At 53.2% G+C, this 16,368-nt stretch overlaps 7 protein-coding genes across 7 annotated transcripts; 3 read left to right on the forward strand and 4 right to left on the reverse strand.

Annotated features, from left to right (window-relative positions):
- Nucleotides 1-1,105: 1,105 nt before the first annotated feature.
- CCOS01_06227 (uncharacterized protein) lies at nucleotides 1,106-2,873 on the forward strand (the record flags this gene model as incomplete). The annotated part of the gene is made up of 5 exons (XM_060454397.1): nucleotides 1,106-1,528; nucleotides 1,621-1,725; nucleotides 1,802-2,187; nucleotides 2,245-2,309; nucleotides 2,389-2,873. The coding sequence occupies 5 exons, from the start codon at nucleotides 1,106-1,108 to the stop codon at nucleotides 2,871-2,873; spliced, it is 1,464 nt and encodes a 487-aa protein (XP_060314097.1).
- A 1,265-nt stretch (nucleotides 2,874-4,138) lies between these two features.
- Nucleotides 4,139-6,397, reverse strand: CCOS01_06228 (uncharacterized protein; the record flags this gene model as incomplete). The annotated part of the gene is made up of 1 exon (XM_060454398.1): nucleotides 4,139-6,397. One exon carries the CDS (start codon nucleotides 6,395-6,397, stop codon nucleotides 4,139-4,141), a length of 2,259 nt encoding a protein of 752 aa, XP_060314098.1.
- A 646-nt stretch (nucleotides 6,398-7,043) lies between these two features.
- CCOS01_06229 (alcohol dehydrogenase GroES-like domain-containing protein) lies at nucleotides 7,044-8,132 on the reverse strand (the record flags this gene model as incomplete). The annotated part of the gene is made up of 2 exons (XM_060454399.1): nucleotides 7,044-7,783; nucleotides 7,850-8,132. The coding sequence occupies 2 exons, from the start codon at nucleotides 8,130-8,132 to the stop codon at nucleotides 7,044-7,046; spliced, it is 1,023 nt and encodes a 340-aa protein (XP_060314099.1).
- A 1,653-nt stretch (nucleotides 8,133-9,785) lies between these two features.
- On the forward strand, nucleotides 9,786-10,586 carry CCOS01_06230 (short-chain dehydrogenase; the record flags this gene model as incomplete). The annotated part of the gene is made up of 2 exons (XM_060454400.1): nucleotides 9,786-10,148; nucleotides 10,212-10,586. 2 exons carry the CDS (start codon nucleotides 9,786-9,788, stop codon nucleotides 10,584-10,586), a joined length of 738 nt encoding a protein of 245 aa, XP_060314100.1.
- Nucleotides 10,587-10,768: 182 nt separating this feature from the next.
- CCOS01_06231 (uncharacterized protein) lies at nucleotides 10,769-12,158 on the reverse strand (the record flags this gene model as incomplete). Its single annotated transcript, XM_060454401.1, has 4 exons — nucleotides 10,769-11,627; nucleotides 11,689-11,816; nucleotides 11,883-11,983; nucleotides 12,056-12,158. The coding sequence occupies 4 exons, from the start codon at nucleotides 12,156-12,158 to the stop codon at nucleotides 10,769-10,771; spliced, it is 1,191 nt and encodes a 396-aa protein (XP_060314101.1).
- A 919-nt stretch (nucleotides 12,159-13,077) lies between these two features.
- On the forward strand, nucleotides 13,078-14,602 carry CCOS01_06232 (uncharacterized protein; the record flags this gene model as incomplete). Its single annotated transcript, XM_060454402.1, has 2 exons — nucleotides 13,078-13,227; nucleotides 13,298-14,602. The coding sequence occupies 2 exons, from the start codon at nucleotides 13,078-13,080 to the stop codon at nucleotides 14,600-14,602; spliced, it is 1,455 nt and encodes a 484-aa protein (XP_060314102.1).
- A 143-nt stretch (nucleotides 14,603-14,745) lies between these two features.
- Nucleotides 14,746-15,606, reverse strand: CCOS01_06233 (3' exoribonuclease; the record flags this gene model as incomplete). The annotated part of the gene is made up of 2 exons (XM_060454403.1): nucleotides 14,746-15,259; nucleotides 15,320-15,606. The coding sequence occupies 2 exons, from the start codon at nucleotides 15,604-15,606 to the stop codon at nucleotides 14,746-14,748; spliced, it is 801 nt and encodes a 266-aa protein (XP_060314103.1).
- Nucleotides 15,607-16,368: the final 762 nt, after the last annotated feature.

A 16,368-nucleotide genomic window follows, 5' to 3' on the forward strand; every position in this document is an offset into this window, starting at 1 on the left:
GCCGTTCTGCTTACTGCTTTTGTCGATAGTCAACGCGTTTGGCGTGAGCTGGGCGGAGCAGTGCTGTCAGACAATTGAGGGGTGGTTCCATGTCGCCAAAGCAGGCAGAATCAAGTGAGAAAAAAGTGGTGCCATGTTGGGTGAGATTCTGAATTGAGCTCGCTTCTGCATGGGCTGCAGAACACCAGCACAGCACAGTCGCAATTATGCACGCGAGGATACGGATACTAAGAGGAAATTTCCCGTTCTCCTTCCCCTTGCTATTACGGTCCGGAAGGACTGGGTGCTGTACAGTAAGGTAGTATTGTACATAGAATGGTCAAGTCCCAACCCGGAAAGACATTTGCCGATGAGATGGATTTACGGTTAGAAATGCAGAGGAAAGTTTCCTCTTGCCCGAATCCATCAATTTAGCCCTCTGGAAACAAAATGGCAGGTCAAGGTTCAGCATTGCATCCATGCACGCGTGCCAGTGCCATTCGCCATCGTAACTTTTCCGAAAGCAGGCGATTATCATCGAGATGGCCCCCAACTCTTCCCAATCCTCCATCACGGTGGATTTCGTTCCCTGCCACACCTCGTGGGAAGCTGGTCAGGGACAGCAAGGCATCGGAGTTGTGTTTGAGGAGCGGCCCATTGTCACCCTACCACGACAGGACCCCTGAATCTCTTTCACCATCTCGCGACTCTTGGCGAAGGGAACCCCCCGAGGTTCAAGAGTCTTCAATCTCTTCGGAACTAATGCGGGGGAAGGATTCCAGACAGTGGACTCTTCGGCCGGTAGCTGGATACGGCCATTCCACCGGCTACTAACCACCAAACTAACACCAACGTGGGCGACAGCGTGTGAGGCTGGATTACCCGAGATGTGGTTCGCCCCATCTGCCGACATTTGCTCACACCAGGGCCGACACCTCTTACCCGCTTTCAACATAGCCTAGCATGCGAAGATCTCACTCCAATACGGGATAGATTCTCCAGAAGCTGCAATTGAAGCCTCCCGGGGTGGCCTGCCCATGTTGCATTCTGCAAGGTTCTGCGCAGGTGTAAGTGTGACGATCAGGGGTGCTGGTGTCTCTCTCCTCTCCTCTTCCACTCACGCCGCATGGCAGCAACAGGGCCAGGCCGCACTCACACGCGCGCAGTAGCGCAATTCCGTGTTTTTTTCCCACATTGTCCAGGAACGCATATCTTCAACAAGGTCCCTCCCATCCCTCTTCGTTCCTGTCAGGATGGAGAACCCGAAGAACGACGTCCCGAATCTGCGGTTCCTCTCACGGCCCCTCCCTTGACAAACACGACTCGTCGTTCGATCCCTTTTTCCTTTGCCCGAGTACGGATATCAAAGACATTGAATCGTCTTGTTCCGATCGCGATGGCGGAAATCGAGAACCGCGGCCCGCAGCTGGTGGCCGTCGGCATAACGCTCGTCACAACAGCCATTGTCGCAACGACTCTCCGATGCTATGTCCGAATCTTCCTCGTCAAGAACTTCGGAGTCGACGACTGGTGCATGCTTGCTGCGATTGTACGGAAACCAATCTTTTCCTCTTCCTTCGCACCGATGCGCCCGAGATGAAATGTTGGAGATTTCAAGCTGACCAGAGGACCAACTTGCAGACATCATTCATCCTCTTTGTAGCATGTGCCATTACCGGTGTGCATTACGGAACGGGTCGACACAAGGTGAATCTCACCGATGATCAGTGGTCAACCGCCATGATGGTAAGCTTCCGACAGCCCTCTTAATCCTTTTGGGGTGGTAAAATACGATGGGAGGATAGACACTGACACCCTGAAGTTCTGGTGGTACTGCTATCTGTGGTACTGTTTGTCGATGATCGCCTCCAAAATTTCCATCGGCTACTTCCTCCTCCGAATCACGGTCCGCAAGGTCGACGTTTGGATCATTTACAGTGTCATGATGATGACAGTCTGCACCGGCGTCGTCTTCTTCTTCGTCACTCTCCTCCAATGTCAACCGATATCCTACTTTTGGAACAACACGACCCAAAGTGGCCGCTGCATCCCCGTGGATGTCATCATCGCTCTTACCTACCTCTACAGCGCCTTCAGCGTCATCTGCGACTTTACGTTTGCTATTTTGCCCATGGTTCTCATCTGGAAACTGAAAATGGACCACAAGACCAAGCTGGCTCTTGTTCCAATCATGGCCATGGCCTGCATGTTCGTGCTCTACATCCGTCTGCTTGCGGCCAAATGACTGACTACTACCCTCTTTAGTGCCAGTGCTGCCGTCGTTGTGCGTATGCCTTTTGTCAAGGACTTCAAGAATCCTGACTTCCTTTGTAAGTCGAGCCCCCCCCCCCCCCCATGTCTCATCGTGATTGATTTAAGGTTGGTGGTGGCTGACTCGCGCACTTCCAGATGCAACCGTCGATATTGCAATCTGGTCCACCACTGAACAGGGTCTGGCGATCACCGCAGGTAGCCTTGCAACGCTCCGCCCACTCTTCAGACTCGTAGGATACCGACTCGGCTTTACATCCATGGGACCCTCGCAACTCCACGATTCCGAACGCGGCGCCCCATCTGCTATGGGTGGCAACATCAAGAACGTCAGCAACAGTAGCTCAAGCCGGGGCCAACGACGCGGCCCTTTCAGTCTTACCACCTTCATGTCCAAGGATGAAAGCGAGAGTCATGAGATGGGCAGCGGCAGCGAACAAGAACGAAACCAGCAGCAGAAGATGTCTTCAAGTAAGCGCGCTCGCGGCTGGGAGTCGACAGGGAGGCGGGATAATGAGAGCGAGACTGAACTAACTTTCGAAGCCTCAAAAGAGTCGGTGGGGAGTGACCGCGACAACATAGTCGTTGTTCAAACCTTCTCTTTGCGGGAAGATCGATTGTAAACATTGTACACATGCTTACTGTAAACGATGAATCTAATATTCGACGCCTCACGAATGGGAATTGGGACATGGTATATATAAAACTTAATTGAGCAACATGTATATGAAGAAGCCCTGCAAACGCGATCCAATTGCCATCATGCAAATGTCAGGTCCATCAGGCCAATCTGATGTATTACCTACTTGACAGGAGATGCATCAGATGAACCACTCTCCATATACCCAGGCACATGGTTGGTATGCACTTGCGATCTTAACTCAGCAGCAAGCCATGATTTTATGTTCTCCTGAACATAGCTGGAAGCTCATTGTCTCAATCTCGACAAGCCACTCAGTCGGGAACATTGAGGGCAAGTAGCCAAGATGCAGGCACACGAACTACACCGGGGACCGCAGCAACAAGGCACAGGAAAAAGTGATTTAACAAATCGACCCTCAGGTTACTTGAATTCTGCTAATAGAGCTACATATAATCTTTAAGGTCTTCCCCCAAGATTGCCCGCACCACAATGAGCGAATATCCTTGTGTTGTTCATTCGTCTAGGCTCCAGACCAACCACGGCTTCTGCAGCCATGATTACGACAACCATAGGGAGCCTGTGTGATCATGCCAAGTAGAGAGACATTTGGTTTTGCAAGGGAAACTTCGACGCAAGAAGACTCGCAGTTCTCTTTTCCCAGCAACGCAAGCCGTCTCGCAAGTTGTCGCAATACGCATATTGTCATCCGACAGCAATACTGTACTTGGTGTTGCACGGTGAGGCTGGCTGTAAGCATCACTGTTACTACAAACAAATCACTCTGGCTATAGCGATACGCCGATCCTTGAAAGTTTTTTGGCAGATTGTCGATCCGAAATAACAAGTTGAGCTGGTTGTCACTGCAAAGCATCGTCGTCCACACCAACAGCATTGCTATGCAGTGCTGAAATGAGTGTCAAGCACACCAGCTGGAGTACACTCAGGGCCGCCTCGCAATGTCGCCTCAGAACCACGAAGAACGCAAGGGTAATTGTTTTCCTCGTTCTGATTAAACTGGACACAAATTGCTCCTAGGACGTTCGGGGGTGGGTGATTCGTCCAAATGATTCTCTAAATATACTTCCTCATCGCTCTATCTCTTGAAGTGGTTCGTCTTTGGGTCTCAGGACCGCAACTACATCCTCGTTCTAGTCGACGGGGACATAGCATGCTACATCCGATCCCTTCAATGGCGAGAATCACTCAAGAGTTTTGAAACTTGGTCGCTAGTGTGCAGTGTTGATATCAAGGCTCGTCCTTCATGGATGCGGCATTGTGTGGGGGCCTCGTCGGGCCAGCTGGCACTCCATTCTGTACTGGCCTCGGAAGACGGTTCAGAGAGCTCTGGTTGGCCTGCGATAACGGTGTTACTGGCGTCAATGGTGTTGTCGAGGTTCTATCAGCATTTCCCATGCTCTGACCTCGCGCCAGAACAGCCAATGAGTTCTTGAGCGTATTCAATTGGGCCTGAAAATCGTTACTTTCGATTGCGGGCTGACGGCCGGGATGAGGCTGCTGCTGTGTCGATGTTGTCTCCTTTTGGCGTTGAAGCTCGGCCTCGATCCGATCCATTCTCTTGGCCTGTTCTTTCTTTGCTTCCGCCTGTTCGGCAATGTGGTTCGTGAGGCGTGTCTCCACCATTGCGATGCGATTGTTGAGAGTGCCCAGGTGCTGATCTAAGGAGGTTTTGCTAACATCAACGAGTGTTCTGCAGTTATTGATCAAGGTTGTGCTGATAGCGATAGCTTCCTCCATCTTCAAAATTCGAGGCTTGTAATCAGCATTCGGTACTTGGTCGGCGATGGCTCTTTCTATCCTCTCAAGGCGGTCTTCAAAGCCCTCTGGACGCGGCAGGGTTGGGTCAGCTCGCGCGCCCATCCGTTCTTCCAATGCGGCTAGCCGTGTTTCGGTCCGGATGCTCTGCTGAGTATCTACCCCTTTTCGATCTTCTGATCCTATTCTGACGGTTTTTTTGCTTGTCTCGGAAGCTTGAGACGACTCTGTGTTGGAAAGAAGACCGTGTTTGACTTCCTTCATCTCTCGGCTCAACGTCTTCAAATCGCCTTCGAAGCTTTCGATAAGGCCATGCTGGTCTTGCTGCCGTTGTTGAATCTTTTGGCTCGATTTGCGACATGTTATAATCTCCGCAACAAGGCTGTTTATCTGGCTACTGAGCATGTCCAACTTTTGTAGGGCATCTTGGCACTTTGAAGCAGTGAGCAGGTTGAGCTGGCCGTGTGCTTTTCGGATATCTCTTGAAAGCTCCTCAGATTCCATAACGAGGCTTGCTTGTTGTTTCAAGAGCTGCATGGTCTCGTCGTTTTGTCCAACTCTGGTTTCGAGCAGTCGGAGTAGCTCATCGTCATACTGCGACTGTTTCTGGTGTCCGATGGTGGCTAGGTCATCCAAATGCGGGTCATATGTCTTGTGTTGTTCTTCAGCCAAATCCTGACTTGCATCAAGCATCGAGCCTGTTGCCCCATGGTGAGTGGGTGTTCGTCGATGGTCTTGGCTGCTCATTACTTGGCTAGAGGGCTCCTCGTGACAAGGGGTGAGCTGCCAGTTCAGTCGCGGGGAGCATGACGGCGATTCCGGGAGGCATTGCCTTTTCAAGGAGTCGGGTGCATCAGGGCTAGGTTTCCTTTTCCGCCCTTGGCTTTGGATGAGGTCATCGATAGCGCTTTCTGAAGCACCCTGAGTAGACGACTGCCTGATGTTATCGTAGCCGAAAGAAGCTGTGCGTTGCCTATCCGGTGTTGTCGTCGAGATGCTTGGGAGGCTCTTGCCAGAAGGTATCATCTGGAAGTGGGCACTAGTGGAAGAGTCCCTACGTTGACGCTGGCCCGATGGTACTGATATGCGCGAAGCCAGATCCTTGCCGATGCTGCGTATGCTTCCGCCTCTTATTTGAAAGCTCGAAGGTGTGCCCTTCTTGATGGGGAACGCCCCATACGTGGGAGGATTATCTGGATCGATGATAGACATCCGGTCATGCTTCATCAGCTCTGACCATGACTCCTCAACGTACTTCCACTCTTCTTGAAGTTCCTGGGTTGTCGGCTGGGCACCGACTGGCGGGTCAGGATCCCGGGAATTCCACGCGTCGATGAGATTACTCAGGAAGTTATGGCGCTTCTTGTGGATCTTGGGGGTTTTCAGGTATACGCGGCGACGATCCGAGTAAATTTCTGCGAGGTCCTCGACCATTCGAGAGCTGGCATTAGACACACCCCAGTGATCGCGTATGAAGTCCCAAAAGCGGATGCGATCGAAGGCCAGATGTTGACATCGTAACAGAAGCCGGAAAAGAATAACGAGGTTAAGGTGTATGCGCCCTTGACGATCGGACAAGGTCTTCAACTCGGCAAATCTGTCAAATCTCTTTGCATTGCCAGGATGAAGAAGAATCGCTTTAGACAGGGCCACTGAATTCGGCCACGGGGGAAGCGGGAGCGAGACGGCTGTGATCCAGAATATGTCGTTGTAGTCCCCTTTCCCCACCATGGTGTAATATGAATGGTTCAAGGCCCGCGAGGGTGTCGCCAGGCTAGACTCTAGTGGGGAATGCAGATGATGATATCGAGAAAGAGTGTGGGCATGGAGAGCCGACGTCAAGAAATCTGCGTGCGTGACACTGACGCGGAAGGGACGGGGAGCAAGGATGGAGGGGCCCTGACCGCGTAGAAGCCGAGGACGCGGAACCTGGGAGATACCGGCACCGCCGCGCGTGGTGGTTTCAGGGGTCCAACCAGAAGGTTCAACGCTCTGTGGCCCTGTGGAGTCGACTCGCCGAGGATTTGGCTGTCAGTGTTCTGGAACGAACTACCTATTCGTAAGGTACCTAAACGTTCTCTTGTCACCGACGGGTGTTACCTAAGCCAGACTTCCCTGGACTCACCCAACTCATTCATTCTCACACTTCGTCACACTCTCAGTCTCAGTCTCACTCTCGCTTTCAGTCACACCCTCACTGCTGCTCTGGAACTAAGCAATTTCATATACCTAGTAGGCGACACCTCTGGGTGTTTGCTCATATTCCGTTCTCAATTTTCACATCATCATTCCCACCGACATCATCAACATCATTTCCTCAACGCCACTTCAAGTCTCCAATCGCATTGCTCACCAGCACGACCCTCATTCGAGATGTTCAGCCCATAACCAGCACACTCCGGAAGCGCACCTTATTAGAAATCATGTGTTCCGAAGCCTTCTTCGCATCGTCCAGTGAGAATCTCTCAACCATGCACTTAATGCCGTGTGTTGCTGCAAAGTCAATGGCCTCCTCCGAGTCCATCTGATGTCCACTGGGCCATCCACAAACCGACTTGCCTCCAACGATAAGGTCAATCGTGTCGACCTCCAATCCTCCGACAGGCGCCAAAACGCACAGCTTGCCGCCTGGCTGCAAACCACCGGTAAGCGGCGAGATGATCTTGGGGTTGGGTGCTGTCGCAAGGATCAAAGCAGCACCTCCAAGCTTCTTGAGCTCCTTGACGGGGTCTGTTGCGCTCGAGTCGATGTACTCATGCGCACCCAACTTCATCGCAAAGTCCTTCTTGGTGGACCCGGAACTCAGGACCACGACTTTATAACCCATGCGACTGGCGTACTGCACGCCAAGATGACCCAAGCCGCCGAGACCCTGGATGGCAACGAGATTGCCTTGCTCGATTTGCATCTTGCGAATGCTGTTGAAAACGGTAACACCGGCGCAAAGAAGTGGTGCTGCTTCCGCAGGGTCAACGTCCTTTGGCACCCGGACTGCCGACTCGGCACGGAGCAGCACGTACTCGGCGTACCCACCATCCCGGAACACGCCATTGATCGTCTCGTTATCGCAGGCTTGGAAGAACCCCTTTTGGCACTGTCGACAAGTTCCGTCATGCCCTGCATGTCACCATTAAAAAGAGCTCTTGACGTACAAAATGCATGAGAACTCTGGAACAGACATACCTCCGTGCCAAGCACCTCCAACACGCTCTCCGCCTGTGAACCGGCTCACGCCTTCGCCCACTGCCACCACGTCGCCAATAATCTCATGGCCTGGGATCCGTGGGAAAACGTCTCCGAAGCCTCCTTCTGCCATGCCTACATCGGAGTGGCATACCCCGCATGCTAGAACTTTGACGAGGACGAGGCCGGGACCTGGTTGTTTCAGTTCCTGGTCGACAATCTTGAGGGGCGCGCTCTTGGACTCGATAACGGCCGCCTTGAAGGTCTTTGGGAGTCCCGACATTGTGAATCGTGATCTTGCAGTCTTGGAGGTTGAGTGTCAGGGTTTGAAACAGAGAGAAAAGATGTGCTATGAAAGAGAGAGGTTGCCCTTGCGTAGACCTCAACTTGGGGCGGTGCGATGGCCACTACTTATATGCATGCAGGGCTAAGGGTAAGAAGTCAGTCTGTGTATCACACACGTCGACTTGGCTGGTGCAATGCTGGAATCCACGCTTTCCGAGAGGGTTGGGCAAAGTCAAGTCCAGACTTTCAAGCCCCTCATTTGTTTACTAATAAACAAGATACCTAGCTCCAGAGACCCAGTACCCAGACGTCTGTACCGCTGATAAGAACTCCTGGCTGCAGTCATCTCCTGTAGGCTTCGCATGTCTCATAGGATGCTTCCAGAGAAGCTTGGGTTGTCGGTAAGACTAGGACGGATTTAGAAGAGGGGTTAAAGTGTGGTGGCGCTGCTACCATGGCCACGATGACATCAACAAGACTCAATTCAACCCTCATGGATGTGAGCCCCTCTCATAGCTCCAGGATAGAGCTGGTTGTGCAAAGAACATCTTCTACATATGGTAGAGCCATTCTACCCCTACTGTGTAGGATCAGATGGAGTTAATCGACCGCCCGTTGCTGCCAAGATATGTACGGCCATGACAACGTCACAAACTCCGCGGAGGCCATGGAACCCATGCACGATTTGCTTCTCGGGAATGTCTCTATGTACTTGGCCTCGTGGCAAGAGCAAATTCATCAACTTGTGGCTGGAGAATCAACTGCGGCTTGGGAGAGATCTCAAGGGAGCCATCGGCAATCGGCGCGCCGAACGCAGGCTTACGTTCCGCGTAACTCCGTCAGCCAATGAAATGTTATTCCTTGTCGGTTTTGCAGGGGCCTTTTTCTCCAAAGCCGACAGATACGGACAAGCAAGTCCTCCGTTTCTCGTTCGTACCTTTAGGTAGCCACGGCAGCATACTGGGCGTAGAGGTACCTTACGCAGTATGTTCGTCGCGGAGTTCAATTGCCTCAGCCTTACCGGGGCAAACAAGGATTCGGAACCGTGCCAAAGCTAAGTCGTCAAGCTTTCCTTAGCACGCGTACCGATGAGAGATGTGTAGCAGGCGTGATTCTCCTGAGAGCTCCGATACAGCCGGTAAGCTATCCACAAGCTGATTACTGAAGTACCTTTCTCGCGCTTCGCGCCAAACAAAGAACTTTTGATGGCCGTCCGAGAGCAACAAAATGATGGAGAATACTGCACAGTTGCGGAGATAGCAGAGCTCGATCTGATGTTCCCCTCCGGAGCCTCCCCACAAATTCGGCCTTCGCGCGCAAAAAGCTACTTGTATGCTGAGCTCGAGCAGCGAAGTCTTGAAGGCTTAGCTCTGAAGCCACACCTTCTGGGGGTGCAAGTCAGAGTCCCCGAAACTCCATGAATGTGGTCATTGATGGAGTTGATGGATCTTTTGTTGCAATAGCTGAAAGCTGCCTCGGGTATATAAATGACCAAAGCTGCCCACATCCTGTACTTTGTCCTTCGAAACAAACAATAACGGAACATTACTTTAATAGAAGCAATACTTCAGTCACATCACACAATCCAATCACTCAACGTATCAACAGAGCTTCACGTGCAAGCAGGCCTAGAAATATAATTACACCCAGAATGTCTCTCCAAGATAAGGTCATCCTCATCACCGGAGGTTCCAAAGGCATCGGCAAGGCCATCGCTCTTGATGCTGCCGCGCAGGGTGCCAGGATTGTTGTCAACTATAGCAGCGACTCAACCGCCGCCGACGAAGTTGTCAAGGCCATTGGCAGCGACCGCGCTATCGCCGTGCGCGCCGACGGCTCCAAGACGGCCGAGTTGCAGAAGCTTGTGGATGTAACCATCGACAAGTTTGGCAAAATCGATGTGCTGATCCCCAACGCTGCCATCATGCACATGCGCACTGTCGAGAATACTACGGAAGAGGACTTTGACCAAATGTTCAACACCAACGTCAAGGGACCCTACTTCTTGGTACAGGTATGCGATCCAATCCATTCCGACGTGCCCTTGTGTTCTATAAAACTTACCTTTTCCGAAAAGAAAGCTCTCCCCCACATGTCTGAAGGCGGCCGTATCATTTTCCTCTCAACGACCGTCCTCGCTTCAAGTAGCCTTCCCCCGCCGTACCTGCTCTATGCATCGACAAAGGGCAGTATTGAGCAGATGACCAAATACATGGCCAAGGACCTCGCCAAGAAGGGCATCAACGTCAATGCTATCGCGCCTGGTCCCACCGGGACCGACTTGTTCTACAAGGGCAAGACGGAGGAGATGCTCAAGAACATCACTGCCAGCAGCCCCTACAACAGAATTGGCACACCAGAGGAAATCGCCTCTGTGGCAGTTTTCTTGTCAGGAAAGGAATCATCCTGGGTGACGGGGCAGATTATTCGGGTAAATGGAGGAGCTGCATGAGAAGCATGTAATTAGACAAAGGCTTGCGCATGTAGTGCTAGTCAATGATATAGAATTTCCATGTTCAACGCCTTGGCCTCACTCCCTCGAGGCAACCACGCAATACGCGATCTTGGACGACCTTGGACGCTCTTTCAATATCCTGAAAATCTAAAGTTAAACTGATGGCGCCGCTAGGGATTCTACTGAGCCCCCAAGGCAGCTAGTGCATTGCGCAGCTCCTTTACTGCCGTCGGCACATCTTCAAAATTGAGCGCAGAAATAGCCCACTTGGCGTGCTTCTGCGCCTTTGGCAAATCCATATCATCCGAAGGTGCACTGCTTGGTGCCCACGAGTTGTGTGAACCGGCAGCCACTGGTGCTCTGGGCTGAGGTACAATCGGCGGTGGCTTGAACTGCTGAGGCGCCGGAGATGGAAGCGACTTGGTAACACTGGAAGGGGGTATCTGAGGCGGCTGCCACGGCGACGCAGTGTTGGCCGGGCTGAATGATGGGCCGGTCGAGGATGCGGCATAAGGAGAAGGGGCTGACGGCTCGTTTGCCTTGACGGAAGAGTCATTTACGCCGGATTGGCTCAAGGGAGATGGCGGGAACTGTTCGGGAGGGTCAAAGTAGCCCTGAGTCTGTGGTGCCGGCGGGTTGAGGTCGTTTGCCGAAGGCACTGATGGGAGATCGAGCACGCTGGACTGGGCAGGCTCATGCTCGCTGGGCTCGGTTGTCGGCGCGGACTCTGCCGGTGCCGGTGCCTTTTTGTAAAACTCGGTCTCCGGGTCGTCCTCTACGGACGCAGGCTTTGGGGACGTTAATCCTTGGACATCTGGGTCGTTGGGATCCAGAGCAGGAAGAACATCTCCGGCCGCGGGCTCTTCCTGTTTGGGGTTCGACTCGTTGGGGTCCTTGCCCTCCTTCAAAGCCTTGAGTATCCGAGCAGCGTTCCACTTTGCGTATTTGACCTTCTTGAGCGTTTCTTCGTCTACAGGGCCCCAAATATTGCCCAGGAGGAGGAAGGTTGCAGCGGCATCGAAGGTATCGGCGGTTTGCCTAGGTTCGAAGCACGTTAGGAGGCAAGGAAGGTGGTGCTATCGTAGTGAAAAGGGCGCACCTGGTGACGCGATTCGCGCGCATAACCTTCTCTGCCCTGTCGAGAGTATCTTGTGCGAATTGCTCGACATATGCTTGCCCAACTGTGTCGTCGGTGATGGCTTCTTCTTGAGCGTTCTCAGTTTTGGTCTGGCACGGCAATTATTAGTCGCTGACGCACAGCAGCAACGATAACAACATCATCGTCTTGCTAACCTGTTCAAGCCTATCCATAAGATTTGTCGTGTATGAGAGACTCTCATCGTCGACGTTGTGCAAACCCTTGGCTAGGATTTGGTTGACCACCCAGTATTCGCCTGTGTGTGTGTCTGATCAGTATCTAGAGCATCCTCCGGCCATGCAGTAGTAATGGAGATGCCCGGACATACACCAGTAGGTCACCACAGGTTTGTGCTGCCGCAGCTGATTTGCGCGATTGATGAATCTCGTGATGTCTGCCTGTCGCAGGCTGTCGGGGATCGGCTCGGCCATGGCTGCGGCGGCGGCGGCTGCAACAAGCAGAAGGAGGAGGGTTCGAAGGGCGCGATGGACAGTATCGGGAAAGGACGCTTTTGATTAGTATCGGGGTCCGGACGAGAGCAAGGGGAAAAACCCTTTTGCTCAGTGACAGCTCACGGGCGCAAAGATGTAGCGGACTTGCGACGAGTGGTGCTGCGCCAAGAGGTAGGAGACATGTATTTCGTATCTTGGAAGCCTTACCGCAGGTGGCAGTATCAGCGGCAACACCACCGTCAACTTTCCCCACACGGCGCACATCACAGCGGGGTGGGAAGGTCACCGGGTACGTACCTGCATCCATCAGGTGGACGACGACCTCAGATTGTGAGGTACTTTTAGGTACGTCCACAGAAGGAAGTACATAAGGTACCTTAGGTACTGCGGCTCGTGGCTGGTGGTGCTCTAATTGTGGCTCAAGCTCAGCAGAGCTAGTGTGGGGTATGTGGCTGGTGGTCAGGCCAGATGCTCCGATTCAATTGACTGGAAATTTCCATGGTTCCATTCCCAGGCCGAATCAAGCCCAAAGGTGAGGGGTTCGCGTCTCACAGTTCCACGCTGGCCTCTTTACGCTGCGAAGAAGCCAACTAAACTTTTATGCTTCCATTTGCTTGCTTTCCCAATTCCATAAATGCAGACAGGGACAGAGCTCACTCACATGGCTGAACCCAGCTCCATGCTCTGACTTTTTATTCCCACACCTTTTCTCTTATCTCCCGGCTTCCCTTCCTCTTTGCCTTCTTCTCCTCTCTCTCTACCTTGCCCATCCACGTCTCCATTGTCTCTGGCGTCACATCACTTCCTGCCGTCCGGCGCACTTCTACTCACCTTGCCCACCCCACACTTCACACCTACAACAGATAAGGTGCATTGCTGCTAAACTTTATCCACCACGATGCATCACCCCACTCTCCTTGCAGCTGGCGCTGCCGTTTTGTCGGCTTTGCCCGGCGCCCACGCTGGCATGTATCCAAAGAGCTCTGCTGTGCTCCAAGTTGATGCCAAAAGTTACGACAGCTTGATTGCCAAATCCAACTACACATCGGTAAGAAATTTTTCATGGTGTTGTTTACATCAATCACCTCTTTTTCAACATGCTTACCTGAGCTTGCCAGATTGTCGAGTTCTATGCTCCCTGGTGCGGTCATTGCCAGAACCTCAAGCCCGCCTACGAAAAGGCTGCTAAAAACCTGAATGGTCTGGCCAAGGTTGCTGCCGTCGATTGCGACGAGGATGCCAACAAGCCTCTCTGCGGTCAGATGGGCGTGCAAGGCTTCCCCACCCTCAAGATTGTGAGGCCTGGCAAGAAGCCTGGCAAGCCCGTTGTCGAGGATTACCAGGGGCCCCGTACTGCCACCGGTATTGTTGAGGCTGTCGTCGACAAGATCACCAATCACGTCAAGCGCGTTACTGACAAGGACCTCGACTCTTTCCTCGAGGGTGACAAGCCCAAGGCAATCCTCTTCACTGAGAAGGGCACCACTAGCGCTCTGCTCCGCAGTGTCGCCATCGACTTCCTCGACGCTGTCACAATTGGTCAGGTCCGCAGTAAGGAGGCAAAGGCTGTCGAGAAATTCGGAGTCAAGTCTTTCCCCGCCCTGGTGCTACTGCCCGGTGGAGACAAGGAACCTATTGTCTACGATGGAGAACTAAAGAAGGATGGGCTGGTGTCGTTCATTTCCCAGGTCGCTTCCCCCAACCCCGACCCCGCGCCCAAGGCCGACAAGAAGAAGGCCGACAAGAAGACAGAGAAGAAGCCTGAGAAGAAGAGCAAGCCTGCCTCCGAAAAGTCAAGCACCAGCACTGCCGCCGAGCAGGAGGCTACCCCTAAGCCTGAAGCCGCCACCGAGACCCCGTCAACCGAGCAGGCCGCCCCTGTCCTCAACGTCATTCCTCCATTGCCCATTGCCAACACGCCCGGAAGGCTCCTGTCGGAATGCCTCAACACCAAGTCCCACACCTGCGTCCTGGCCTTCGTGCCCTCCAAGGAGAACGAGAAGGCCGAGAAGGCGCTTACTAGTCTGTCAGAGATCGCCCATAAGCACGGCCAGGCCAAGCGCAAGCTGTTCCCCTTCTTCTCCGTTCCCGACGAAAACCCGGCCGCGGCCACTGTCCTCAAGAGTCTTGGCCTTGCTAGCGAGGTTGAGATTATTGCCGTCAACGCACGCCGGAACTGGTGGAGACACTACGAGGGCGATTTCGAAGCGACGAGCGTCGAGAGCTGGATCGATGCTATTCGTCTTGGTGAGGGAACGAAGAAGCAGCTGCCTGATGGATTGGTAGCTCAGGAGATCGAGCCCGAGTCTTCGGAAAGCAGTGCGACCGCCTCTACCGCAGCCACGGATCCTACTGCCGAAACCGAGACGGACGCGCCTAAGGAGACACCATCTGAAGCCCCCGCGCCCCATGATGAGTTGTAAGCATCCGCTTGTCCTCTGAAATCTGCATGAATGGTTAGCTTGGACCGTGTGTACATTAGTTAGTCAATGTGATGGGAGAAATCTGACCATTGCCAATACCGCTGAGCCACTTCTGTGGTTGATGCTGCCTTCCATCCTTCCACTCATGATTCCATTTCCAAGTCCAACCCGGTGCCTTTCTCTACCGTACCTTCTTGTACCATTTGACGGCCCTTCTCCTTGACCACGCGGTCCATAAACTGTCGCACCTGTTTGCATCCATCTACACCAACAGCAAGCATGCCCTCCAACCGGCTGACCTGGACACGGCTTTCACACACCATTACGGCAACACGGTCCGTGAGGCCCAGCGTTCCCACTGTCATGTACGGCAGCTCCTGCTCTTCCTGGGTGTTGAGATCGAGTAGAGGGTCAGCACCATCATCGGCGGCTGCGTATGTAGAGGTCGAGCCGGCAGTGCAAGCAGCAATGTAGTCGGTCATGGGAATGCCAGCATCGATTAGTGCTAGTGTCGAAGCGTTCAGAAGAGCCGCCAGAAGGGAACCGTCCTGCGACAAAACGTGTAGAGAGATGGTGATGCTGCTGTGGGGGAAGAGATGTGTGTGAAGGTTCGCCGAGACAGCTTTGGCAATGGCAGCCTCGAGTTCTTGTGATCGCCTGCAAAGATTAAACGATTAGCCGAGGCAATACGCACATGCACACACTAGATGCACTTACTTGTCGTTGCGGCCTCGCTTCATACGGTCGACAGAGCTGAAGCCGGCGACGACGAGGTTGACGGTAACGGCAGCTTCCTTGGACTGGCCGCCGGCACCCCCGCGACGCTGGGGTTCAGCAGGTCCTGTAACAACGCACATGACCTTTGTGTGGCCCATCTCGAGGTAGCTCGAGCCATCGGCAGCTTCCTGGGTACGGATTTGGGCGTGCAGGCGTCGGAGCTCGTTCCAGCGGCGGCCATCGACGCGCAGGAGCGCCATGGAGTAAGTGGAGGTATCTAGAGGCATGATTGGGTCACCTGCAATTTTCCTGGATGTATATTTACTCTGAACTCTGTGATCGCAGGTAGAATGACGAATGGAGGCGTTGCGAGCGCAGAAAGTTGTTGACAAAGTGTTGCACAAGGTGGGATGCGAGGCTGTTGCGACTGCGACAGAGGGACAAAACCAAAATTTTGGAAAGCGTCAATCCACCGCCTGCCTTTGGCCACGCTGGGAAAGGTGGGATGGTGGGGCCGGGCGGTCGGTGAGACGGCGTCCGGGTCCCGGTCATCTACGTACAGAGCTCGGGCCTCTGAACCCCTTTGGACCCTGGGCTTCCTATGGCCCGCATTGTCCCTCCCGAGATCGCGGGGAAGCTCTCCCATCTTGGTGGTGGGAAGACCAGAGAGGAGGGAGTTTCGAAACTAAAGAAGTAACATCAGACTCGGCATGGATGTTGCAAGTAAATTCGCCAACGGCCAGCTGCCACCTTTACATCGCACGGCTGACTGTGACTGGTAGGAATTGAAAACGCGGGGTAGCCAGAGTCAATGCCATATTTTCTTCTCGCGCTGGAGGTACACTGCATGACTTCGCGTAGACCTTTGAAGAGCGATTTGATGCGGGAAGTGACATGCAATTACTGCGCCCCGAAATCCTTCGTCGTTATTCACATTTGATGATAAGCACATTCAAATCTCACTCACTGCGGTCATGGATCGATCATCTAGGTCTGAACCTTGGTAATGCTGGTGACCGGTGTATTCGTTCTCATTCCTCGTTATGCTA

The sequence above is a fragment of the Colletotrichum costaricense genome, assembly GCF_030867565.1.
Source record: "Colletotrichum costaricense strain IMI 309622 chromosome Unknown Scaffold_6.1, whole genome shotgun sequence".
NCBI classification, from domain to species: Eukaryota; Fungi; Ascomycota; class Sordariomycetes; order Glomerellales; family Glomerellaceae; genus Colletotrichum; species Colletotrichum costaricense.